Source organism: Falco peregrinus, chromosome 5 (genome assembly GCF_023634155.1).
Source record: "Falco peregrinus isolate bFalPer1 chromosome 5, bFalPer1.pri, whole genome shotgun sequence".
In the NCBI taxonomy this organism is placed as follows: domain Eukaryota; kingdom Metazoa; phylum Chordata; class Aves; order Falconiformes; family Falconidae; genus Falco; species Falco peregrinus.
In genome coordinates this window covers 80977460-81002798 of record NC_073725.1, presented here as the reverse complement: position 1 = coordinate 81002798, position 25339 = coordinate 80977460, and the positions used below count along the sequence as shown (strand labels likewise).

The window sequence follows — 25339 nt, the reverse complement described above, 5'->3', positions numbered from 1 at the left end:
CCTCCAGACAGTGACTCCAATGACAGACAGGACTCCAAGGAAGGAAGGGAAAAACAGTAGGAACATGAAGGATGTTGTCATTTGAGCAGTTCTCCAGACTTTGCGAGGGGGTTGGCAATTCATCATCAGACTGACCTTTACAGAGATGAAAGGTAAACGGACTCTTGGAATGGTGTTACCGGTGCCACTTCAACTTGGTTTAAGTCAATCTCACTGAAATTGCTGGTGGCAAGTGCTGGAATAGCATCTATCAAAAGTTTCCAAGAAATTCTTTTATATTAATTTGATAGATACACTGTAGTTTTGGAAAACTCCAAGAATCTTTAAATAGTAAGAGGCAAAATGAGGTTCTGAAAGGTTCTTCAGGACTTTATTGTAGTTTCCTTTTGTAGCATACCCAAACCCAGAGTTCAGGGAAGTCTGAATCAATTTTCCTAGCTATAGCTTTGTTCTTCTACATTATACACTACAAACTGTTCTATGACCCACCAACCAGTCATACTACTGAGACAAAGAATTTTGAAAAGAAATTTCCACCATGATCTTCAGCTGAATCACCCTGCTTACACTCAGATAACTTGGGCAGGGGTGTTGCTGGGGGATGCGTGGGAAGCCGAAGTCACAGCCACAAGCTGAGTGACTATGCTGACATATGCACTTGTACACCTTTAATTCCCCAGCCTTTAATTTTACTCGTTTATTCTCTCCCCTCTCTATCTGTCCTCTTAATCCCTCTATAACTCCTACACACACACCCAGCCCTCAAGTTTCACAGGTTTGTGAATTCAAGGGTGTGCATCTAAATTGTGTTCCTTTAAAGCAAACTCCACAGCCCAGAACGCAATCAACAAAACTGCTCCCCTAAATGCAAAACTCCACAAGCCTCCAGACAAAACTGCACTTTAACACAAAAAATTCTGCCCAGATTTCAAACGGTGTTAGTTTATGGTGATTACATATAAAGTTTGTTACCTTTTTCACATAAAATACTATAGAAAATGATATCATCTGAATACCAGGCAGCAGAGGTGAGAAGAGGATACCGATCCTACAAGAAAGGATTTGTAAGAGTTGTAAGTTACAGCTTCACTATTCACTCACAGCTCTCAGTGCACTGAAAGCCAAAAATATCACACTAACTTCGTATACAGTTAGTATTTGGTTATTTGGAAATGTAATTATATTAACACTGACCCTGTAATAGTAAGTCAGCCTTTAAAAACGTGCAACTTCAAACATACATGTACACATCTGCAAAACTCTCTTAGAATTGCAGTAACTCATTCTTAGAAATAAGGTATCTTTTCCAGGGTTTAATATTGAGACTATTTCAACAGGAACACCATTCCCGTGGCAAAGTAAACAAAACCCTGGGATGTTCCTTTTACAGGTTTCTCCCAGACCAGGTAGCCACAGGGTAAACTATTGACTAAAGTTATTGTTATTAACTGCATAATTACAAAGAGAACTGGCAAGTCACAATCCTTACAAAAGTACTTAATGTGTCATCTCTCCCAGGCGTTTATCCTGTTCTTTTTCCCATGATAGGAAACACTCAGAAGTGTCAGAATAAGAATGTCCCATGGTTCTTCAAATTGCAAACGAAGTTTTGGCTGTAAATTTAACACTTACCAGGTCAAAGTCTGTGCATAGATCAAATCTAAAACATTTCGTCCAATATCAAATTCTGGCAGCCCCAGGCTCACACAGACCGTCGTTCCAATAATTCTGGGGAGGGGGAAAAAATCCCAACCAAAACCAAACCACAGCACATTAGAATTTCTTAAGTGATAAAAGCCTTTGTATAAATCTTTACAAATGACCTCCTGAGTACAAGCATCAACGACAAATTATTTAGGGCCTGCATTAACCACACGTCATGCAAAGCAGCCACAGCTTGTTGAATAGACAGCACATCAGAACTGAAACAGAATTTGAGAATTTGGCACAAGCAGATTCCCATAGCACACAAAGCAGCATTGAAATAAGACCCAAGATATTTTTAATGCAACTAAAAAAAAATAAATATGTTTAACTATATCAAAAAAGTGTGTTTATTCTTCAACAGTAGAAATGGCAAGCTCCCTCAGCACAAAACTGTAACAGCTTTTCAGTTTCTGGGTCCTGAGAATTTTCAGCCTCAACCAAAATACTGAATATTGTAGATTGATACTCTTAATATATCCTAGAGTATATCCCACTTCAAACTAACCGAGGTTGCAAGTAGTTGAGACATACACAGGTAACCAAGTACTCAGAGGATTCCTAAGGAGGCCAAACAATTCCTTTTTATCACCTCATTTTTCCTGAGCTGGGGAGATACAGTTTCTGCTTCTTGTAGTAAGAACAATAAAGATTTTGGTCTTGAATATATAAAATATCCCATCTCGCCTTGAATATAGGTCTTGGTACCACCTTTTCAGCTGCATCATCAACAGCATTTCAGGGGGGTTCTCTGAATATATACAAATAAATGTGAGCAACTGTATTTCTAATCTTTCACAGCTGTAAGTCTGGTGCTTTTGCACAACTTAGCAGAGGACATTCATCACAGCTGACACTGCAGTTTCAGTAGTGACTGCTGGGAGGCGGTTTCCTATCTGAACAGAACCAGAACAGAAAGAGGGTTAAAGTGCACTGGAAAGAGCTGTGGAGGGAAAGTCTCCAAGGGCTTCTCAATGTTGTTTTGTGTTAATTGAATATGAAGTCCTACCTTGTAAGCCAATCTCATTCACATCATGGGCAAAAAGCAAACAATGGATCTCCTGCACAAGTATAGCCAGGAACCCTAAATGCTCTGTAGAGCTGGCAAGCACTGAAATACTCGACTGCCGTAAGTCATAAATAACATTTGGCAATAGGAAGGTACACACAGCGGATGTCAAAAGTAAGGACTTTTGGCTTACATGTGTAGCTGTATTCATATTCAGTTAAAAATACTTTCTCACCATGCTGCAGAGTCTACGCTACATCCTTAATAATACTGATTAAAATAACATTTTAAGCTTGTGTGCACTCTGTAGAGTGACATAACTAAGAGGAAAAAAGTTACAGGGGGACATACCAAGGAAAATCAGCAGCGTGCCTCTGCAGATGCAGAAAAGTTTCTGCTTGAGACACTTGGGTTTTTGTTACCCTATTCAGGAGATCCACAGGAGTACAATGTGGCTCCCCCCCTGCCTGTGCTTCCATCTCCAAAGGAAAAAAGGACACGTTGGGAGAGCAGGGTGGTAGACACTCTGACCTCCTAAGGAGGAGCTGCAATATACACAAGCCATGTACCCAGAGACTAGACCAAGCCTGGTAAAGAAAACCAAGGAAGCTTCAGTGGTGCCACAGCCATGCTTCTGTTGGACTGCTTTTCCCACACTGGAAAAAAAGACCATGTCTTTGGTGTCTTTGCTTAGTGAATAAAAACAAGATTTAAAAAGTAGCACTCACCTTCGTAAAAACTCTCCAAAGAAAGAGCCAAGCAAACAAAATGCAAAGTCAACTAGAACAAGACGATAGATATCTTGGCCAACCAAGGTTTCCCAGCACTTTAAGAAGTAGAAGGAAAAAAAAAAAAAAGAATATGTATCTAGAAACCAAAAATCATGTGATTCTAACATTGCTCCCAAATGCCTGAGCATCAGAAACGTGGGCTACAGATCAAGGATTTGCTAACAGCCTGACTAATTATAGTTGACCTCTCATTGAGCAATGCTGCAAACCAGCTGAAACCCAAGTTGGGTGATTAATTTTCTCCTACAGTTCACTTCTTTAAAGATGGCAATACTTGAAAAAAAAAAGAAACCACAACTTTGGGGTGGCAAATTCAGCTTTCCAAGACACTATATGGACTTGACTTTGCTGGAGCAAGGTTCTTATCAAAGTGGTTCCTAACCTGGCATTGTCAGTGAAAGATCTGTACTTTTGAGACTTTACCTGTGACTCCGATGTAGCCACAATGTTAAGCCAGTAGTAGCACAGTATTCCAACAATCGATATTTTCAGGATGATATTTCTAAAAAGAAAAAGTAACAGTAACTGCACTGATAAACTCACTGAAGGGAATGATGGCAGGGTGACTGTTGGTTACACTTCATTACCTCTTCTTAGAACAACAATAGCACTGCAGAGTGCCAAGACTAACAGGAACTCTCCTCAGAGCTGGGGTGCAGCATTATTCTATTGTCCTGGCAGAAGGGGAGCTGGACATGACAACCTTGGCACAAGCCTCAGCTACACAGGCTGCGGGTTGGGTGGGTAGGCTCTACAGGGGAGGAAGGTCTGAGGGGCACCAGGGGTTACATGGTGTTAATGCCAGGCATCTGTATCAAAGTAAGACCTCCCTCACTCCTCTCTCCCCTTCCTTTCCCTGGGAGGCCAATGGCCCCTGGGGCCATGCAGGGAAGCTACAAACAAAACCAATCCCAGAGTCACAGTGTGCCTAATTGAGAGGGAAACCATACCCCATTCTCATGCAGAGATGTAACACTCCAGAAGACTCACAGAAGACAAATTAAACATGGAGGGAAGAGTGTACAGAAACCTTTGGAGAAGGTGAATTCTCCTCCATAACTCCCTACTGCCCGATACACCATCTAGACACAGGTTATTGTCAAAGAGTCAGACAACTCCAGGCAAAAAGCACAGAGGGGGTAGCAATAAATACCTGGTAATAGCGATGTATATCTGGTATCCAGGAGTCTGAAATCTCTCCAGGTGTCCAAGCCACGAGTAGAAGAACGGGATGAATGCGTTGAGGAGAGATGCAACAACAGGTAGCACCAACATGGCAGCTTGGCCCTCTAGGTCATTTTTATGCCCTTTCACAAACAGCTTGGGGTGGGGCAGGGAAGAAAAAATAAAAAATCAACCGAACAACCCTAACTCAGAACCTTAATCAAAATGCTGCCTCAGGTTGCGTCCACAAGGAAGACACCTGGCACACCTCCCCTGTATGTTCCCATCATGTTTTATGGGCCCATGTCCAGCAGCACAGTGACCCCCTTCCCCTTCCCCCACATTACACAGGATCAGGGGTGGGAGCCCCAGCTTAAATGCAGCTCCCAGGCAAAGGAGGGGCAGGCCTGGCTGAGGCTTCTTCTCGCTGTTTCTTTCAAGATCACCAGCTGCACTATCCCTACAGTACCCTTGAGCCCAGGCAAGCAGCTGCTGGGGTGAGAGGGAGAGACTTCCTCAGACTCCTCAGGTCCTATGCTCTTGCCACAGCCCCCCGTGGTGCAAGCCTTTGCAAACCAGCTTTTTAGGTACAGCAGAATTTGTGTTTGCGTTAGCAGAAACAACAGGTATGCTTTCCTACAGTCCTAGTAGTGAACAGATCACTGCTTGCACTCATTGTAAGATATCCATGTGGAAAAACAGATCTCAAAAAAAGAGACTGCAAAATCTGTCCTTACCTTTAAGTTATTAATGGAAAGGAAGTAAACACCAGCACAAGCAGCTACTGCTGTTCCCAGGGAAGCAACCCAAGAAACAAGATGAATAACAATACGCTCAACTCTCTCTGTTACAGAAAAATATAGAACTTCTTGGTTTACTTCAGTGAGGCCTTCCTGCAAGGAAACAATTCTTAATGATAAATTCCTTGGTCAGCATAAAGCAAAACTTGTTTCAAGTAACTACTTGACAGACTGAATGGAAGATTATTTCTCTAGAAGATGGGCAGAGTAATACCCTGGGAACATTTAATGGACAACTTTGCGTTCTATCCTCAAAGTCTTTTCTCTTGACAGTAACACTTTATTTCACAGATAATATTACAAGCCTGCCTTTGGTTTATAAAATGGTTAAATAGTAGGAAGGAAACACAGCATAAATGCTCTGTTTGGCAAAGATTTAATAGTCACAGAGATTCACTCATTCAGTAGAACAGAAGCACACAAATATTTACGTATAGCTTAAAGAGAAAAGAAAAACAAGTAGCTAAGCCAACTCCAGGAGTTCAAACCAAATCAAACTTAACAGACAGTTAGCCTTGAGTTTACTAGGAACAGGACTAGCTAACTAACTCCTTGAGTCACTCTGCCAGAGACCTGTATGTACATACACAAATAAGTCTCCGACAGAGTGACTCAGACATGCTAGTTTTGTACCTTTATACCTTTTCATACCTCCAGTGTGTTTTGTACCTTTATTTGTGTGCTGAGATTCTTTTGTTTCAGCTTCACAGCTTTTTCATTAGTTATATTGAAGTCCCAAGTGCAGAGAAGTTTGCTAGCATTTCCAGAGTATGTCTGAGGGTTAATGAAGTTCCTGCAGAAGGATTTTGCCATGCTGCAATGAAAATTAAATTTGTGAGATGCATAATGGGGAAATAGATCAAGTTATACAGCAGGGCAAGAAGGGAGATTTGTCAGTTTTTCTATCATGTCCCAAGGCTACTGGACCTATGTCATAAAACCATTTAGGTTGGAAAAGACCTTTGAGATCATCAAGTCCAACCTTTAACCCAGGACCGCCAAGTCCATATGTCAGAGCATATCACATAAGACAACATGGAAAATAAACTTAATTGTAAGAAACAACTCTCACATTTCCTTCTGCTACTTGTCGCTGCCAATCTTTACATCTGGAAGGTCACATCAATACCAGAAGATAAGTGGGATCATGTTATTCATCAGTTTGAACTGGGATTCTCTGCATGTCCCCTACTATTTTGCAGCTATTCTTCATTTTTCTAATAGAGGTTTGATTTCTAAAGACTGTATTTTGAGCAGAAACTTCTATTTAAACTCTAAACCGGGAAATAAGGACTTACAGAAACATACTCGGGTAATTATTACTGCCAATTATTGACAGGGTGGGGGTCTTTGATGTTGTTGTTCTGTTCCCCCTCCCCCCCTCAATATAAGTGAAGTAAGAATATATTGTTATTTTACCTGAACAATAAGATAAGAAAACAGATGACAAAATATATTCCAACAGTGAAAATATAGGCCAGCTGCATGTTGTAAGGTGGACCGTTCTCTATTTTACTTATTGTAGCATTGGTATAAAAGCCGTAGTACAGTACTGTTTGTTGAAAATAACCCTGAAAAGATAGCAAATATTCTGAATGACGTGCATATCACCTGTATATGGTGGAAAGTATCATCATCTGAAGTCAAATTAATAGAAGTGAGAGCTGTCCCATTCCCTACTGTGAAATCACAGGTGTGATTAAATTTCTAAATATCAGGCTCTTTGTTTTCCTTCTATCAGCTCAAATCTTTCAGTTTTGAGAGCTTCTAGAGATATATAAATTACTTTCATTCTTGGTAAGATTCATGTGGGATGGTCACGAGCATTCAACACCTTTGCAGAATTTGATCTTGTCTGAAAATTCCTGAAGAACGAAACGCTTAACTGCTTCTTTCTTAGGAACAAAGTTCTGTACTGACAAATTGTATCAACTATGAAGGAAACGGGAAGGAAGCATATGGCATTCAACATTAGCTACTACATTACAGCTGAACCCCTGCAATGGTGACTGCACTTTGCAAAGTTAAACAGCACTACAAAACACAGCACTTTAAAAGCAATTTTAGAAAGAAAAGGCTGACACCTTTCCACTTTAAAAAGATCTCAACTAAGCATTAGTAAGAGCAGAATTTTGTTTATTAACTAGAGAAATCCTTTAACAACAATAAAATTGACAGACTTTTTTACAGCAAAGCCGGAAAACAAAAGTGAAAAAATGAGTAAGTCATCTTCTCAGATCACTTCGTTGCTGAATACTAGTAGAGTTAAAATCTTCCTGTTTAAAAACAGCCTGGGACTTTATTCCCTGAATATAAAGATCTCCACACAACAAAAAGATCCTCCTGTTTCCAGGCCACACTGAGTTCAGTGGGTTGCCACAGAAAGATCTGTGTGCTCCTTGGAAGAATAAAGCTTTGGAAAGGAGCAAAATTCACAGGATCACATATGGAAATCTGCACTGTATTTTCAGAGGAAAATTAACATGGGAAAAATGTTCTGCTGAAGACTACTGTGGCTATCTCTGGAATACCTGGCTTCCTTTGTGTTTCTTCTACTGTGTTCTGAAAGTGATGAAAGCCTTGAAATACTGCTGAACACAGCAATCACTGAGCGAGACAAACGCATCGGAATGAGTTCCATTCATCTCACTCTAAGCCAACGTTTGTTGCAGCTTCTTTTTCAAATACATACTAAATATTGTTTCAAGTGACATAAAAATCTAGTTCCACCTCTTAATAATAAATACTTTTTACTCTATCGTGAGTTTCTAAAGCAGATCTGCTGCATACAGTACTAACACAAATGTCTTGTTACATACTTACAGCTCCAGTGAAGAGCTCCAGACCCGTGAAGGAAAGGTTATTTGGTTCTGCTGCAAAAAACTGAGGAATTGTGATGAAACTGAAGTTTATGAGGAATGAGAACATGTTGAAAGTTAGCAGCCACTTCAAGAAAATAAAATAAGAAAGAACACTTGTTCCAAACTTGGCACCAATGATCTTCAGAGTCTTGTGCCATAACTGCAGTAAGTGAGAATATTCTGACAAGCTATTTCCAAATCGCCGAAACAACTGAAGTACAAAAAAGGAGAGAGACATGAATCTCAGCGAGCAGTCTTAAACACGACTCAAATTCACACAGTAAAGCCTCACATTTTTTTACATTTCCATGTTGGTAGTAAGAACAGACTTCCCCCACTACATGCACCATAAGATGCTTAACTGGTATTCCTAAGTGCTACCATAATGCAAGTCATTATTAAGGAACACTGCAGCAATTAATTAGTTCTTTGGTAGGTAACATAAAGCAACATACCAGATACCTGTGGAGACACCAATAACATTACAGCTAAAGTGGTTTACTGTACTGTGACTGACAGAAGCTTCTGACACTTACCACTGCTGTTCCCTGCAGACACTGTGTACAGCGGGAAAGCCGAGTACTGTGGTGCCTTGTCTTTTTTGTTATTTCTTTAAGAACTTTATTTCTGCAGAAAAGCAGGGCAAGGGGTGACAAGCATTATAGTATGGGTTGTCATTAAAACCAGAAGCCAAAGAAGATGCTGCAAATACAGTTTCACACATGTGCACATGAACAGAGTTAATAAAACATGGAGATGTTCTGCTGGTTCTTTTTCTATCAGCTGATACCATGGCTGTTTTCCATGCTATGACAGCATGTTCTAACCTCTCCACGCACTCACTCTGGGAACAAAATTTAAACATATTCTGCGAGGAGACAAAAGGGTGGTTGAGACCATGTGGTCTCTTCTCCATTTTCAATGGCCAACATCCAAGTTTCCTTTGAAAAGAAATTGCAAGTCATCATTCATAATCAAATCTCAAGGCCTTGACATTCTGTTTTATATTACCATGGAAGATTCCTCTCATCCAGAGAAAGGACAATGAACCATCTTTAAATTATTTTCCCTTGCAAGATGTTAACTTTTAAAAAGTATATTTAAAAGTACTTTCAGTTCTTTCAAAGTGACAAACCAAAGCCAAGCAGATGGCAAACACCCATACTTGATAGCTAGATGTTGAAAGTATACTGTTTGTAACACTAAACAGATAAAATCTTATTTTTACCTGATCTCTCTCTTTTTTTTCATGGTTTCTGGCATCTTCTGAATTGCTTTAATCCTTTCACTGGTGGACATACTTGCAAGATTTCCAACTAAATCTTTCTCTGCATAAAACACATGAAAAATCTAAATGTTGGCATAATAATACAGTAATTCTTATACAACATTTGAAATGGATATAACAATATTCTGCATTTTCACTGCTACCAATGTGTGGCAAGTTCCAAGACTTAGTAATACTCCCCAGAATATCCTCAGCTCCACCAGTACTCCAATACGGATGTAAGTAAGTAGTACAATACTGAAAGTTAAAAAATGAACTATCACTTGTCTGATGGTTGTTTAATGTTCATACAAAAGCTGCAATATAAAGGAAAACAAAATACTGGCAAACTCCAAGATTCTGGTCTATTGCTTGATCTGTTTGATAGTTACATTTCTATCATGCTACACATTGACTTGAAAGCTAAACCCTTATTTATTCTGCAATTTTTGTTCATGTTAGTGCCCAAACTTAGCACTACCTATGAAACCGACAGAATTGTGTTACTTGATAATCAGGCTGCTTCCGCATAGTTGGAATTTGATGCTAATTCCAGACAGTGGCTGAAAACAATCCATTAGCTGGTCAAACAAATTCTAATAGAGAGTTTAGCTTTTCTTTCTATAATTTAACACATATTCACACTGCTCTGTGCTTCATTTGTCATGGGATTTTAGTGTGCTAGCTGAATATAAAAGATTAATCACTAGCATTAACACAAAACCAAGTTGTTCCCATAACCACAGAAAGACTGTACATGCAATTCTGTTGATAAACCAAGAACAGTATCACCCACACCATCCTTGTGCAAGATGCTATCTAATATTAAACCACTTATCTAAAGTCCTACCTTCTCTGCACACTGGATCCATTTCAAACGGGCTGGAAGAAGTCACGGAGATCTCATCAGATGGTCTTCTGTTGTGTCTCTGAATAAAGCCTAAATAACGTGCACTGTTTAGTAAGCCCAGATACTCCTGACAAACTGACTTAAGACATTCAAAATTCTCTTTCACAGAAACTAATTAAAAGTATACCACTCAATCTCACTACCTGCATGCAAGCATATAGTCCCCCACTCATTTCTGTCCTGGTCATGCTGGATAATGGCATGCCATTTTTCAGAACCATGCTGGAAAAGAGGTACTGAGCCCAGTCTTCAGCTGTCATGGAAAACTGTGTCATCTAACCCATTCATGAATACGTATCTTGATCATTCAAGACTTTCTTCCTGGAAGACAGGTCCTTTCTTTAAAAATCCTTCCACTGATTTCAGAATCACACTCAACCATGCTAAGTTATATGTACCAGACTCCCATTTCTCTGGGGACAAATTGCAACTGTTCTCTCAACCTTCTTTCATCCAATTATTCAAACACAAGTGACTATGTTCCTCAAATGCATCTGCCTTGCAGCTATGAAGCAGATGAGTTTAGCCACAGCTTTCCTTGTCCCACGTTCTCAGTAAGCTGATGGCCAGTCTGTGCAACATTACATCCCCCTTTTGAGCTCAACCCTCTGGTGTGGAAGGCCGCAGCTGACTGATGAGCCTGCAGGCTCCTTCACCATATTTACTATTCAGATCCAATGGGTTCCCTGATATGCTAGTGTCATTTCCACTTTGAACCAGCCTCCTTTGTAGCAACTAAAAAGAATCAGAAAAACATCTGTGCCTCCTTGTGGAGGCGCTTCTTGAACTTTCGGCACCCAGACATTTATTCTCTAGTTGACTGTGTTAGAAATGCACCCTCTCCTTCCTATCAGGCATTAAAAACCATGCATGATAGCTAATGTTTGGAAAGGTCCTACTTTTACGGGCACTTATGGGGTGCAGCATTTCCAGGTACCAATAAAATCATTGCTTTTTGATACGAATACAGGATTTTGCCAAATCAGATCTTAACTTAAAGACCATATTCTTAAAGATTGAAAAGAGAGGGAAAAACCCCAAGAATCCCTCACTTTAGGGGCACAGAGAGATCGTTCTTTCAATGCGTCTATGTAACAATTCCAGAAAAGAACTCTTTAATTACATTCCAGAAGCAGCAGACTGGAACTGGACTGATTGTAACAGAAAAATTACACAATATAGGAAGAACAGTTCCTACCCAGAACATAAAAAATAAGCTACTATGCTAGCCTAAAACAGAACCCTGATTATACTATTTCAGACCTCCTGTATTTTAGTGAATATAAATCTCTAACTATTATTGTAGTCTAGAATTTACACTGACACAACATAGTGAAAAATTCACTAGACAGTATCAAAAATGCGTCCTATCCTCCCCTTATTTCCTCCTGCAATGAGTCTTCTCAGCTAACTGTGTAAATTTGTTTTATGTTGTCGCACTTATAGGGAGTTTGGATTAAAATGGGTATGCATTATATCTTTCATTGCTCAAGAAACAAAGATCATCACCTTCGGAAAGATACTGAAAAACTCAGCTACAGTGATACAGGACAGTAAAAGAGAATTCATGTTTCCTTTTATTAGGGGAAGATCTTAATACCTGAACCAGAAGGTTTTAAAATATTTATTATTTTATGGAGTGTGAGACTGACAAGCAATATTCTCATGCACCACAATCCTTATGTCTTACCTTCTGACACATTGGAAAACCCGTGGGGATAGGGGCGGTCCAGCAGATGGAAGGTAGAAGGTAGGCTGTATGCCAGTTCCGGCTCAGGCTCAAAGGAAAAATTATCTGTTGAAGTGAATCAGAATTATAAAGTTGTATACTGCTTACTTACACACACGGAATATCAGTCCTATTGACCAAGTACAGCTCTACTGCAAACACAGCAATACATCCCACCAACAAAACTCCTACATCTCACTCCAGTGTACACCCTAGTACCCAAGGACTTACACAGTCCATACAAGTCAGTATTTACTGATCTGTTAATACAACAGACAATCCATGGATCTGTTAATATAACATCAGAAATACTTCCAGGAAAAAAATTCCAAAAACCAAAAAAAACCCCACACAACTCCACCGCTGCCACAATGTACAAATATATACAGAGTTGAGCCTTCCAGAGCTGCAGCACTCCCTTGGGGCAGAGTAAGCCACTATTTATTCCAGTGCTTCTGTAAGCTGTTCATACAAGAAATTACATACCCGTGGAATTTTCATACTGACTTCTGCTTAAGACATTAACTCTTGGTAAATCTCTGCTGTATTCAGAGCCATGTCTCATGGAGGTCATTGGTATGGCCACAGGGTAATTCTGTCCTCTTCCGCTGTGTTCTCCATACGAACCGTGTAGTGAGGAATCATAAGAGGTTTGGTGAGAGGACAGATTCTTTTGAGAACTCCTCCTGTGTGAGCAACAAAAAGGAAAACTCCAAGTACCTCAAACACTCTCAATAGGTATCCTTAATAAATTGTTACCTATTATCATAAAATTTGAGTACATTATAAAAACAAACCGATACTGAGAGGAATTTGTATTTATAACTCCAATATCATAATTCTGATTTGGTCATCAACTGAATTAGACTAAAACTTTTTGCCACCTGAAGTTAGCTTGGACCCTACCTAAACAAGAATAACTGCTTGGAAAATGAGGACATCCAAGGTTACAGCGGCACACTGTGAAAATTACTACAACTAAAAATATCCATGACATTATGCCATAAATCCTAAAACACATTTAACTGACAAATTCATCTAAAACATAAAAAGCAAACATGCCATTTGTCTTAAATGTTGTCTTCCTGTAACAACTTTAAAAATGTATGCCTGAGAATGCAAGCATAAAGGAAGGATTAAAAGAATTCTACAAATTAAAACTCTGGACAAAAAGTTTATCCTGCATATAAATAGAGAATTTAATTTCTTACGGCACAGTAACAACAGCAAAATCAAATAAACCCACCTTCTATCAATTTCCAGTGTCTCTGAGAAGTGGTAGTCTGGATTTTCAAAGGCTTCATTGTAATGGTAAGACATGACAAGTCCTTGGTTTGAAGGATGAAACCTTCCTTATTTTTGTCTCTGCTGCTTCATTAATATGTTCATAGGAAGAATGATTACAGGCCTAATTACAAAACAGATGCATGTACATACAAATGAAAAGAAAGGAACCTCATTTTAGCATCTTAGAAGATTTTGCCACCCTGCTAACAAATAACATGAAACAATATAAATCAGAAACTTAGTGCTAATTACTACCACAAAATTGGGTCCACCAGAAGTTGCAGGCAAAACAGGAACTAACATTTCTGTATAGTAAGCTCTCTACAAAACTAAGGAATTGAGGTGCCACATGAAGTTTTCCCCAACACTAACAGTGAAGCCAGGCTTCAGAAGCATGTTGAAACACTGAGAAGAAGAAAGTTCTCTTTCCTCCTCATACAGGAAAAGCCAAATATACAAATTTTCTCCCAAGTACTACATTTCCAGAATTGAAGAGGAGCTAAACTCTGCCCACTTCCTTACTAGCAGTGGCATCTTTAAGCCTTAGTTGGCTTACAAGGGACCCACTGGACCACTGTTGCATACAGCTGATATTAATAATGAGGGCTCTTCTAATGACTTAATATCTTGAACCTGTAAATAGGTTTGGGTTTAGCTTTATTTCTCACAGAGTGCTCCATTTCAGTCTTAAGTAAACCAGACTTGGTTGGAGTTTAACAAATGGAAGTCCAGGTAAGTCAGTGAAAAGAGAACCTTGTATTAGAAAAACTGATTCCAAATTAAACAGGCAGTTCTTGCACTTAATCAAAAGTCACAGTCAAAATTTAAAAGCAAGCCATTTTCAGCGTTTGTTCTTAAAGGCACCATGCCAAGTTTGATCAGCTGCCACTCTATTCAACAACAGGGAAAGAAAAAAAGAAACAATAAAGACACACCTGGCAAAATCCATCAGACCCTGCTCCACTCCTACAAAAGCAGAGCTGAATCTCATTTAATAGTACAGCCTTAACCAGCTTTTCTCTCTGCAGTGGTTTTTATTTGTGATTAAAGGAAGAACCACATGAAGAAAAGTATCTTCAAAATGGATAACTGTACAGTATCTAGTTTCTCCTCATTTTGCCAGAAGAAGCTCTTAAATCACTATTGTGTCATTTACACACCAAAAGATCTTGGAAGACAGTCTAAAATCTTACAGTGTGACATACAGTTGTAAAACACTGCCCAGGTTTTGCATGCTGACTTGCAAAGAGATCTGCATATAAACACAGGTGGTTGGTTGAATTCAAAGTCCTACATTTTAATCAGACCATTGTCTACACATTCATTATAGCACAATGAAGCATGCTATGAGGGCTACGTTTTCAGGAAACACTGGGTAGAAAAGCATACCAGGCAATTTGAATACATGGTGCATCGCCCACCTCTTCTGTAAACAGTGGAATGTGATTACTGCCAACAAGAAACTAAACACAGCCTTCCCTAGGTGAAACTTGCATTTCTTCAGGCAACAGTTTCACATTTGCAGAGACACAGTGAGATTCTCATGTATTCACAAAAGTTAACTAGCACAGCCTCCCCCCCTTACCTCCAAAGAAGATCAATAAACACCCCTGGAATCTAAGGCTCTTACACAAGTCATGCAAAGTTTAAATCTCCTGAGAGGTACGTTTTCTGTGACAGAAACCACTTAGCTCTTGATCATTCAAGAACTAGCTTAGAATATATCAGAAGTTTTATACAAACTCTTGAGGACGTAGTACATTCTGTCCTTATACTCCGTTAAAAAGCATGGAAAACAATTCTTGAAAAAAGATAATCATGGTCTTCTGCAAAGGGTTGCTTGGAAAACTGAATTTCCCCCCATAACAGTATTTTACATTTGAAACTGTAAATGAAAAGCTCAAGAGGAAAAGACTACTTCCTTAGGGGAAGAAAATTCTCAGACAACTCCCTTTGAAGAGTGTGCAAAATTACATTTTTCTGGTTTTTAACTGGTTTTCCAGGAACCAAATTCACTTGGGCTTAGCAACCCAGAAAGTTGGGAGGCCTGCCAGCAAGGCAGCAGGAAAGCTGAGCGCTAATCTAAACAGCTCATCTACTTTCCTGGTCTTCATTCAAACTGTAGAGAGAACAGATATTTTGATGGAAACATATGGATTGTGTAAAATCAGCATTACCCAGAAGCATCAACCAGCTCTACCAACCAATTTGCTAACACGCAACCAACCAGAAGAAACAGATCATCTTGACTAAAAAATACATCCATCACTTCTTTCTTTTACTCTTTTTAAAGACCTCTAGGAATATCCATAAAGGCTTGCTAAGACACTCAATTAAGCCCAAGACAGACGGTCTATTGGTTCCATCATTATCTACCTTATTTCCTTTCAGACTTAAGATGTGCTTCATGCCAGGATTACTACGAAAATCCACAGGGACATTTACAGACTAACACTAAACCCAGCCATCTGAAGCTACTCTGTTTTTCCTCCACTCCCAGAGTTTTAAGGATTTAAAATAAATTCCCCATGTACACTGAGGCAAATTTAAATCTTTGCATTTTGTTCCTGAAAAAAAATTTAGGTATTTTCCTCTTGGTACCTGACAGCATTAGATCCCAAACCTTGAGGCACGTGACCATAGACAACCCATATGTTTCTAGACTGAGGCTGCGGTCACTCCAAGATGCTATCTGGTACATAAATGTTGTAGGGTGGGATGGAGGTGCATGTGTAAGCATGCAAGCTCAGGGTGTACAGATAGCATGCCAAGGGTGTGCAGGTAGCACACCAATCTACCCACTTCCTCCATCCCAAGCCCAATGATCACAAGAAACTGTTCTTATCAAATCAGAGGCCTACGTTAGAGGTTTGGTTTGGTGGACTGGTAGTTTATAAATTTCTGACCAGTCATAGTTCAGTGGAAAGAACACAAAGCAGGTAACGCTCAAATTAAACCACCTCTTTCTCCTTTTTGACCTATGATGGGATGCAGTAAACCATAGCTCCAGGAAACACTATGACATTTAGACTTAGCTTTCCCTTTTAAAAGTTATTTTCCAGAAGGAAAGGGAAAAAAAGAAAAAAGCTGTAGAACAGGTCATTTGTGAGCAAAAAAAGGAGGAGCTTGACTCATCTTCCCTTTGCAGAGTGGTGTCCGTTTGCTGGATGACATTTTGGATCTCAGCAAACAACTAGACAAATCTTGTGTTCCTCCTCTGGAGAATAGGAGGGTTCAAGATCAGTGAGTTTAATAGTCATCAATATGTAAATAAGTTACAGGATAGGTAGGTAGCAGCTGTTTTCTGCTTAAATCATTCAATACACATTGTAATGATACAGAATAGGAAACTCCAACCAGTACAGACTCATGCTTCTGGATTACTTTCCAGAAAAATAACTGCATTCATGTCACAGACCAACACCCTTGAAAAAATATTCCAGGTTAGTTTCATCGATTCCTGTACAGGTAATTCTCTGATATAGACACTAATCCTCATTTAGAATACAAATCAAACATGAATGTCTCGCTAAGATAGCATTTTGTCCTGGTATCGTGTTTCAGGAAAGCCACGTAGACCTTCAAGTCCTTTATGCATAATCCCTCAGTAAAAAGGATGACATAAAGTAAATGCTACTTACACAAAGCGTGAAGAGGAATGGAAACAGTAAGTTCCAGAACTACATCATAGTTGACTTAATAGTTTTGAATTAAGGGAACAAAACTCATGGAAGAACTGATTCAGAAGGCTGAATGTGCTCTATTTCCATAAAGATCTTTTAGTTTTGTAGGGTACAACTGGACAGGGCTTCACTATTACCTAGATTGTTTTTATTTATGAATTCCTGTCCTGTTCAACGTTCCACACAGCTTCACACTGGAAAAGTCAGATTTCCAGAAGTCAAAAGTGAGTTTGACAAACAGACCAGATTAAAGTAGATTACATGCTGCATCAGCAACTAGGTTCCAGTACTGACCACTGCTCTTCCACTATCTCAATCCCAACAGTTTCAACACTGCAACACACCAGGAAAGCCTCTCAGAAAATCTAAAGAGCCTGTGAACTGACACTAATCAAATGCTACACTCAAGAAAACCTGACCTTTAATTGACATATTGGCAATGAAACGAGTGTGAATCACAGAAATCACCTACTTTTTATGCATATTGCAAATGTACCCAGTCTGCACTGACAAACACCAGCTTCTACCATCCTTCCATTGTGTTTTTATTGATGTCAGAAGGGTCAATTAGAGGAGCCAATGTCAACTTTGCTATCTTATACCTTCAGTCAATTTCAGCAATGTGAATTGTGCCTCTGCTACAAATGATCTTCCCAGTGAAAGATGGTATGTGGTAGCACTAAAGACTCATCTACTACTGCATAGGCAAAGGGCAAACAACCAAACTGGGAAGTGAGAGGAGAGAATCACAGCATCCCTACTACAGTTGCAATGTTGCCATGTCCCTCAACAGCTTGTTGGATCTTGAGCTCACAAAGGAAGGTACTTCCTAGTCCTATAGTGCAACGCTAACTACCAGAATTCAGATCCCATCCTCCCTGTCCCCCCACCCTTCCTGGTGAGAGCAGGGTGCAGAGAGTAGCCAGGCAAGCTGGCAGAAGCCAGCAGAATAGTGAGTGTCTGTCTGACATGGGGGAACAGCCTACTGTCAGACCATCTCTGCCCTCAGCTGGCTGCTCCCATTGCCTCCAGCTACTGCCTCAGCCTAACAAGCTCTGCTCTTTATTCGCTCTTTACCTATTTTTTGTACTTGTTTGCCTTGTCCTTTCAATTTATCATTCCTCTTGTAATTTCCTTCCTCCCTCTCCCCCCCAGTAAAGTAAGACCACAGTATTTTCATCCTGTTCACTTTGTTTGCAAGTTATATCCCTTCTATCACCTGCAGCTGCTTAGGTAAGGCTTTTGGAAGAGGACTACCAACTACTTTGTGCTTGCAGTGTCTCAAACAGGATTCTACTTTTTCACCGGAGCTTAGACACCTTTGTTATAAACGTGTTCCTGAAACATTACAAAAATTGTTACAACACATAGTTAAACTCTGGTGTCCAGTAAAGTGTCATAAAGACGTGGCACACGCTTCAGAGTTTTTGCTTGATGGCAGCGGATGAAAGTTCAGATACTTCATTAATTCTGTGAAATTCATATTATTCTCCCTTATCTACCACACAAATCCCTGCTTCTCCGCCCAAAAGGCCCCACAGGATCACAATTTTTATGGACTGAAGTACATATCACAGTGATTACCTAATCTTTTCCCCAGAGACCCCTTCCAGAGCAAGTCTCTTTTTGTTTTCTGCTTTGTTGCTTTTATTTTCTTAACTCTGTCCACAAATTGCAAACTTAATCCATTGGGGAAATTATGAGCAATGGGTAAAGAGGAACAATCATGGATTTATAACTACTAAAATTAGAAATAGGGAACTGAAGAGTAAGAACAGTATACCTGGCAGAGAGAGGAAAGATTTAACAAGAGTAAGAAACCATGAACAGAACTCTGCATTATTTCTTCAACACTTGACAGACATTACCTAGCTCATAGTCTGACCATTAAGGAGAAAAAAAGGCCAAGGCAAGAATCACTTCATATCTGTACAAGTCAGTCTTATGACTAAATTTCCAAACTGCAGACTATCACGTTCCTTGCACATAGCAGGACTAAATCTTGCTTTGCAAGTTTTTTAGGTCTGTCTATTAACCAACATTACCAGCTACTTGTATTTGAAGGAAATGACTGGTTACAAGAAAAAAGGAAGCTGTTTTTGAGTACCTGTTTGGAATTAGATTTCCGCTTTCAGTGGAAAGGCAACCTACCGCATCTCTATTAGAGGCATGAGATACTGTTTACTAGAACAGTTTTAACATTTTATCTTAAAAGAAAGCTTTGTTTATTCTGTACTTGCAATGGATACCTATCCAGTTTAAATGCAACCTTCCAATTATAATTTAATGAGCAATATCAGTTACAGAACTCTCATTCACAAGTTCAATTCAAAAAGCTTATGAAAACTGCACATAGGGTCATATTAATGGGCAGGTTTTAAAGATACACGATGTTGTTGAACTAAAAAAAGGGCATTGTTCTGTTTGCAATTTCTAGCTTAACTTCCTGTTAGGATATTGTCATCTCATTACTATTTGCACAAGCAGCATTTAAGATGACCCTGAGGGAAAACAAAAGCTATTCACAATATACTGGCAAATAAACTAAGCTGCTGGAAAATGGCTGCAAAGAAGCAGTTTTGTCACAGGTTTCTCCTAACTCTTCAAAATTCTTACCTGCAGTTTTCAAACTGTTGGACAAATCATTTCACATAAACTAAATACTTTTTGTTTTCAGACAAAAAGCAGCGACATTAAAATGCAGTGTAACATGTTAGTACGTTAAGGTTCTATTCTACAATGAACATACAGAAGCTATGAACTATACAAATCACAATTGCAGGCTTTTTCACAAAAACGTGAATGAGGACACCACTGTAGACTGCTGGTTCCTGTAATGTCAGCCCATACAGCCATACCATACCATCTCACCACTTTATCGCTTTCATGGCAAGAAGTCCTCCCAACAAGCTTAGTCGGGGGTGGGGGAAGCAAAAACCAACCCAAAACCCAAACTGAAATCAATTGCTTTGGGTGGAGAACTGACACAGGAGCCAGAAACAGATGTCACTTCAACTATACTGCTTAGCACAGGCAGCCTGCTGCCATCGTCGTCCCATGCCAGGGCTATCTGTCATGGGCAGGGACTGACATGGTGCCCACGCTTGAACAATCATACCCTGAACATGGCTCCAGAGCTACCAACTGGCTGCTTCTGCTGTACGGAGCAAGATCAGGCTGCTGTCGCTCCCAGGACCAGCAGAGGAGATCACAGTGACACTAGGTCAGTGGAAGCAGGAGTTGGCACAGCTCCGACTGCAGTACCATGGACTGTTTGCAGGTTTGCTTAGCCAACAGAGCATTACTAAGTGACAGAGACTTAGCAACAAAGTCTTGGATGTAAAGACTTGGCTTTTAGATCTACATTTGATCTTCTGCATAGAAATGTTTCAAGCTTTGTAAGTTAGAGCATAAAGGAAAGTAATGCTGAGACTGAACAAGAAGACAGTAGTATTTAAATAGTAAGCACATGTGTTTTGAGGGAGTGCCAGAATGACTGACCACAAAAAAGATCTGAGATTTTTCTCACCTATTTAACACAAAAGTACTTCTGGCTTCCTGTTTTACCTATCATAACATACAAAACTCACAACTTTACTTGGAAAATACAACGCCCCATTCATCCACTTGCTTGCAGACTCCAACACACAACCTAAAGCAAGGCAAAAGTAGATGTCACACCACAAGCTGGTGATCCCAGCGAGGCTGGTGCAACACCTCACAGACTGAAGCGTGACACACTGGCTAAATATATCAGGGAAGGATGTGGCTGTTAACCCCCCCATGGGAACCAACCCTTCCAGCTGAAGGTAGTGGAAGCTCGTGTGACTAACAGGGCAATAAACCTGCGAGGCGCCACGCAGCAGAGCTGATGTGAAGGTCAAGGCAACGCTCTTTGTCGCCGAGTACATCCTTAAGCACGAATGCAGTGCAGCCCTAGCGGTTCCATCACTCTAAACCATCAGCCAGCATTAGTCAACTGCAGTCGCCTGTCAGGCAGTTCGGGTGGCTCCCCCAGGTCAGGTGCATGCAGAAACCACCTGCCAGTCCCGCCGCCGGAAAGCTGGTGCAGACCCTGCTCGGACCCCTGCAAGCTCCAGCCCCCGGCGACCCCGCCACTACTGAAACCGCAGAGCCGCTGCGGCGAGGGTTGCGCGACCCCCGGAGACGCCCGGCCCCTTACCTGCCTGCCGGGAGAGGGCTGCCCGGCCCCGGCTCGCCCGCGCCAGGTGCCTCGGCGTCCGCGGCGGGAGCCCCGGGAACCGGCAGCGGCTCCTCCCGCCGAGCCCTGGTCCCGCCCCGGGGGCCGCCGGGGCCACCCGCTGCGCTCCGCTTCCCCGCCAGCGGGCTGCGAGTGCACCCCACCGGAAGGGGGGGGGGGGGCGGGGGGCGCAGAGCTGCTCGTACAGCTCAGAAAGAAAGGAAAACACCACCGCCACGAGTTCCTTTCGTCTTACAGGCCGTAGAACACTTTCCTTTATTTCTACCGGACCTCCAGGATAGTCCCTCCGCTCCGCGAATTCAAACGTGCTCTGCTTGTGGCCCGGACTGCAATACCACCACAATAAACGGACTGAAAAACGTTTCTCCCTGACACGTGATGTGTTGTTACCTTTACCCCTGTATTAGTCATCTGTAAAGCAGAGATAAAGAACGATCTTGACCTCACATATTTTTATTTGTATTAAAGGAAGGCTCATTTAGAGGTAAAAAAAATTAGTTCAGGCTAATACAGGCAGTAATAGTGGCTCCTGGATAGGAAATTTAATACCAGTCCTGTCTTCCTGTACTCTGTTGGGACCAGAAGGAACTTCTTTAGTGTGACACAAAGGTACTATTTTTTCTTGTCTTCCTCCTCTCCCTACGTCTCCCCTTTTCAAACAGACACGGGCAAAACTGTAGACTGGACAAAGCTACAGCTGAGCACCAGGCAGGGTACAACACAGAGAAGCCAATGAAGAGCTGGGGTGGTGCCTCTTGCAGGAATTTCTGTCCCAAAACAGCTCAGCAGGGATGCCTGCATTACCTTAACTCACTCTGCTGCAGCTGGATGCTGCCAGCTGGACTCGGGGTTACCACAGCACACCCACCACCACACAACAGTCACTGCCAGGCTGGTGCCCAGTGCCCTTCCTGAGGGCTATGCTGTTCTCTGAACAGAGAGGCATCCTCAAACTGAACGTGGGGCCCAACAGCCACCACCGAGACAGGCACAGGTGGAAAGGGAAACAGGGTGAGGACAAGACTGGCTCTACTGTCCCAGATCTGTGGTCTGCCCATTACTTTTTTCCTTTTCGCTAATACTGTACAGAATTACAAAACCTCAACCACTTTTGTGTTAACGTAGCTTGTTACACCATTTTGGCATATCTTACCTCCCCAGAGAAACACACATCTTAAAAATTCCAGCAATTATTCCCAAGTAACTTCTCTGGTCAGTGAGATTAAAAAAAACAAACAAAACCACAAATGAAAATTACCCCTGTCAGCCTCTGAATTAGAAGTGAATTTAACTTGCTAGCCAGTGGGCAATTGATAATAAACCAGTTGGCACCATGTTCAGAAGCTGTGCTGTTGTAATGGCTGAGGATTGCTTTTACCAAATGGCTAGTGCTTTCCCAGCTCCTAAACTCAGTAAAACACATCTATCCTATACCAGACACGTTCAACATAGACTTAAGTGAAGTTTTCTAGTACTACTTTAAGACTACATTTTGCCCAAAGCAACATTCCTGGCATGACTGCAGAGGACTTGTCTGCAGATCTCTTGCACTGATCCAGAAGCTGCCTGCATGCTGCAGAGGCCACAGGGCAAAGCACGGGGGTAGTCAAACACGACATTCCCCCAAAATTAAAACAATCACTCAGAATCTCCCTGAATGTTCAGAAGTGTTTTTGAGCTGTGGCATTTTCAAGAGGAAGAAAATGTGTCCTGAAACGGATGGTGTAACTAAATGTGACACACAGATCTCCAGCATCATGGGAAACAGTACATGGCACTGGCTTCCATGCTCAGCACAGACTGAAAAACACCGCTTTTGTGAATAAGGTACATTGGACAAATACTGCACAAGATGAACCTACCTGCATGTGACTGGTCAGGCTCTGGCAGAATCATCCATTCTCTTCCTCCTCAGCATGCCTGTCTTTCTGGGATCCATAAAATTCATTGAAACATTTCCAAGTGTCTAAACAGCTTTCTCAACTGCACGACGACAGCAACAAAAAACAACAAAAAGAAAAGAGAGGCTAGAGAATGTTCTCACAAAATTCCTAGGGAAGTCAATCTTGTTTCAATTCCTCCAGTCTTTATTTACACAGGGTCATTAACCCAATACTTTTTCTAGCACACAGAGTTTTGGAAAGAGTTTAATTACTAAACAAGTGTATTACTCACCTACCTTCTTTGCATTCTTAGCAGTAAGAAAAGGAACATAAATAGAAAGCAAAACTGACACCCCAGATGACACCCCTAGAGAATTCTTAAACCATAAGTATTCCTATTTAAGACACAGCTGGCCCTGCTCTACGTTCACAGCCAAACACAAAGACAACCCACGCTTCCTTGGCTTCAAGGAACCAATGGAAGTGGGTACTTGGGCTCTGGTGGTGCAATATGCATGCGTATCCAGCATATGAATTGCACACTTAGCGTAAATGCTGAACAATACTAAATGTTTTTTGAATAATGCAGCCAAGGGGTTTCAATTTCCACCTCCTGAGTTTTCAGGAATGATCAACTGGAAGTTGTTCGAACAATGCTCAGGAAATGTGACACTCAACCCAGAACCAAATTCACCGGTGTAAGCAGGCTTCACTGGGGTGTCCAGCTCTCCTACAAACAAGCCAATCCTGCATGCTCTCCAAGCTGAAATACAGCCCAGCCTTTTGGGAGGGCAGCAGCCAGCCACACATCAGCTTTTGCTATACAAAAAAATCCGACCTGAAAAAAAAAAAAATCATTCTGGAGATCTCTGAAAAGGAGAAGGGAAAAAAGCAAAAGGCTTGAATTCCTGCCTCTTGTACTAGCCTACAGAGTGACTTATCAAAAGATGAGGGCAAATTATAGCTCATTCTTATGGGAAAATAGCTAAAAAAGTTATATTCTAGACCAATCTACCAGTGCAAAGGCAAGAACACTTAAAAGTGGTCTGTTTCTTTTTTTAGTGTAGTTCAGTGCAATAAGGAAGTTCCTGTGCTTTAATTCCACATCTCTGCATTTCACAACAATTGCCCTTAAGATGTATCTTTCTTCTCTACCAGTCATACATCAAGTTACTGATCATAAACATGTACATTAAATTATTTTGCATACTTACATTTTTATCAATAACGTTTTATGGTTTTATTACGAAACCTGATTATCCACACAGATTCTTACTGCTAATAAAGCAGTTAGAAAACCATATGCCTGAGCTGATGCCACTCAAGTGAAAGAAGTCAAGAAACATGCTTATGTCTGATAGGATGCCTTCAGGACCCAGAAAACTAATGACTTATTTTTTAAAGTACTGCAGAAAATGGATGAGGAATGTTCAGAAAAATAAAGTTATTGATTTGCCAGTAGAACACAGAAAGAAATAGCTAGAAATGCCTATCCCCCTCCACATATAATTCTGTTGAAACTACTCAAGTTTTCTTTTTCATCACACATGGTGTTATTTTCATACTAAAGGCAAGAATTATGCCAAGAAATAAGTCTCTCAGGGAAGTTTACTACAACTTAACACAAAAACCCCACCCTCACTGCCGCATGGAGAAGGAGACCCAAGCACCTCCTTCGTTTGCTGCAGTTTATGCTCCGTTTTCACATTCAGGGTAAAATGGTGACATTTCCAGCATGGCCTGTGCCGCCGAGCCCAGTCACTCACAACCAGCTAGGGGGTTTGGGGTCACAAACTAACAGGAGTTGACCAAGTATCAGAGCATGTAAGAAGTTTTTACAGCACCCAACACCACCACAGACATTTAACTAGCAGAAGACATTGAAACAAAGCCTGTTTCTAAGTCAAACATCTGTGAGGCGCCCAGCAATGTGAACACCCCACAGCCCTGCGTGTGGGGGCTTGGGCCTTGCCTCAGCCTGAGGGGAGGGCTGCGGCTGTAATGTTTACACCCCGCAGTGCTTCGCCAC

General features: G+C 41.0%; 1 protein-coding gene across 5 annotated transcripts in view; it reads right to left on the bottom strand.

Annotated features, from left to right (window-relative positions):
- The window catches only part of TMC5 (transmembrane channel like 5), a 32316-nt gene that overhangs the window by 5614 nt on the left and 1363 nt on the right, over positions 1-25339 (bottom strand). For 2 of the 5 annotated variants that reach the window (XM_055803808.1, XM_055803811.1), the window contains exons 1-17: positions 21389-21772; positions 13482-13643; positions 12722-12921; positions 12197-12301; positions 10447-10536; positions 9558-9657; positions 8866-8956; positions 8292-8540; positions 6888-7039; positions 6138-6282; positions 5406-5561; positions 4658-4824; positions 3928-4006; positions 3442-3539; positions 1633-1728; positions 973-1048; positions 2-135 (exon numbers count right to left, since the gene is read on the bottom strand). In XM_055803808.1, the coding sequence (XP_055659783.1) occupies positions 2-135; positions 973-1048; positions 1633-1728; positions 3442-3539; positions 3928-4006; positions 4658-4824; positions 5406-5561; positions 6138-6282; positions 6888-7039; positions 8292-8540; positions 8866-8956; positions 9558-9657; positions 10447-10536; positions 12197-12301; positions 12722-12921; positions 13482-13555 (2012 nt within the window). In that variant the 5' untranslated portion in view covers positions 13556-13643; positions 21389-21772. Of the gene's footprint in view, position 1; positions 136-972; positions 1049-1632; positions 1729-3441; positions 3540-3927; positions 4007-4657; positions 4825-5405; positions 5562-6137; positions 6283-6887; positions 7040-8291; positions 8541-8865; positions 8957-9557; positions 9658-10446; positions 10537-12196; positions 12302-12721; positions 12922-13481; positions 13644-21388; positions 21774-23289; positions 23411-25339 lie in introns of those variants that run through there. The other 3 variants (XM_055803809.1, XM_055803810.1, XM_055803812.1) reach the window with 3 other exon arrangements.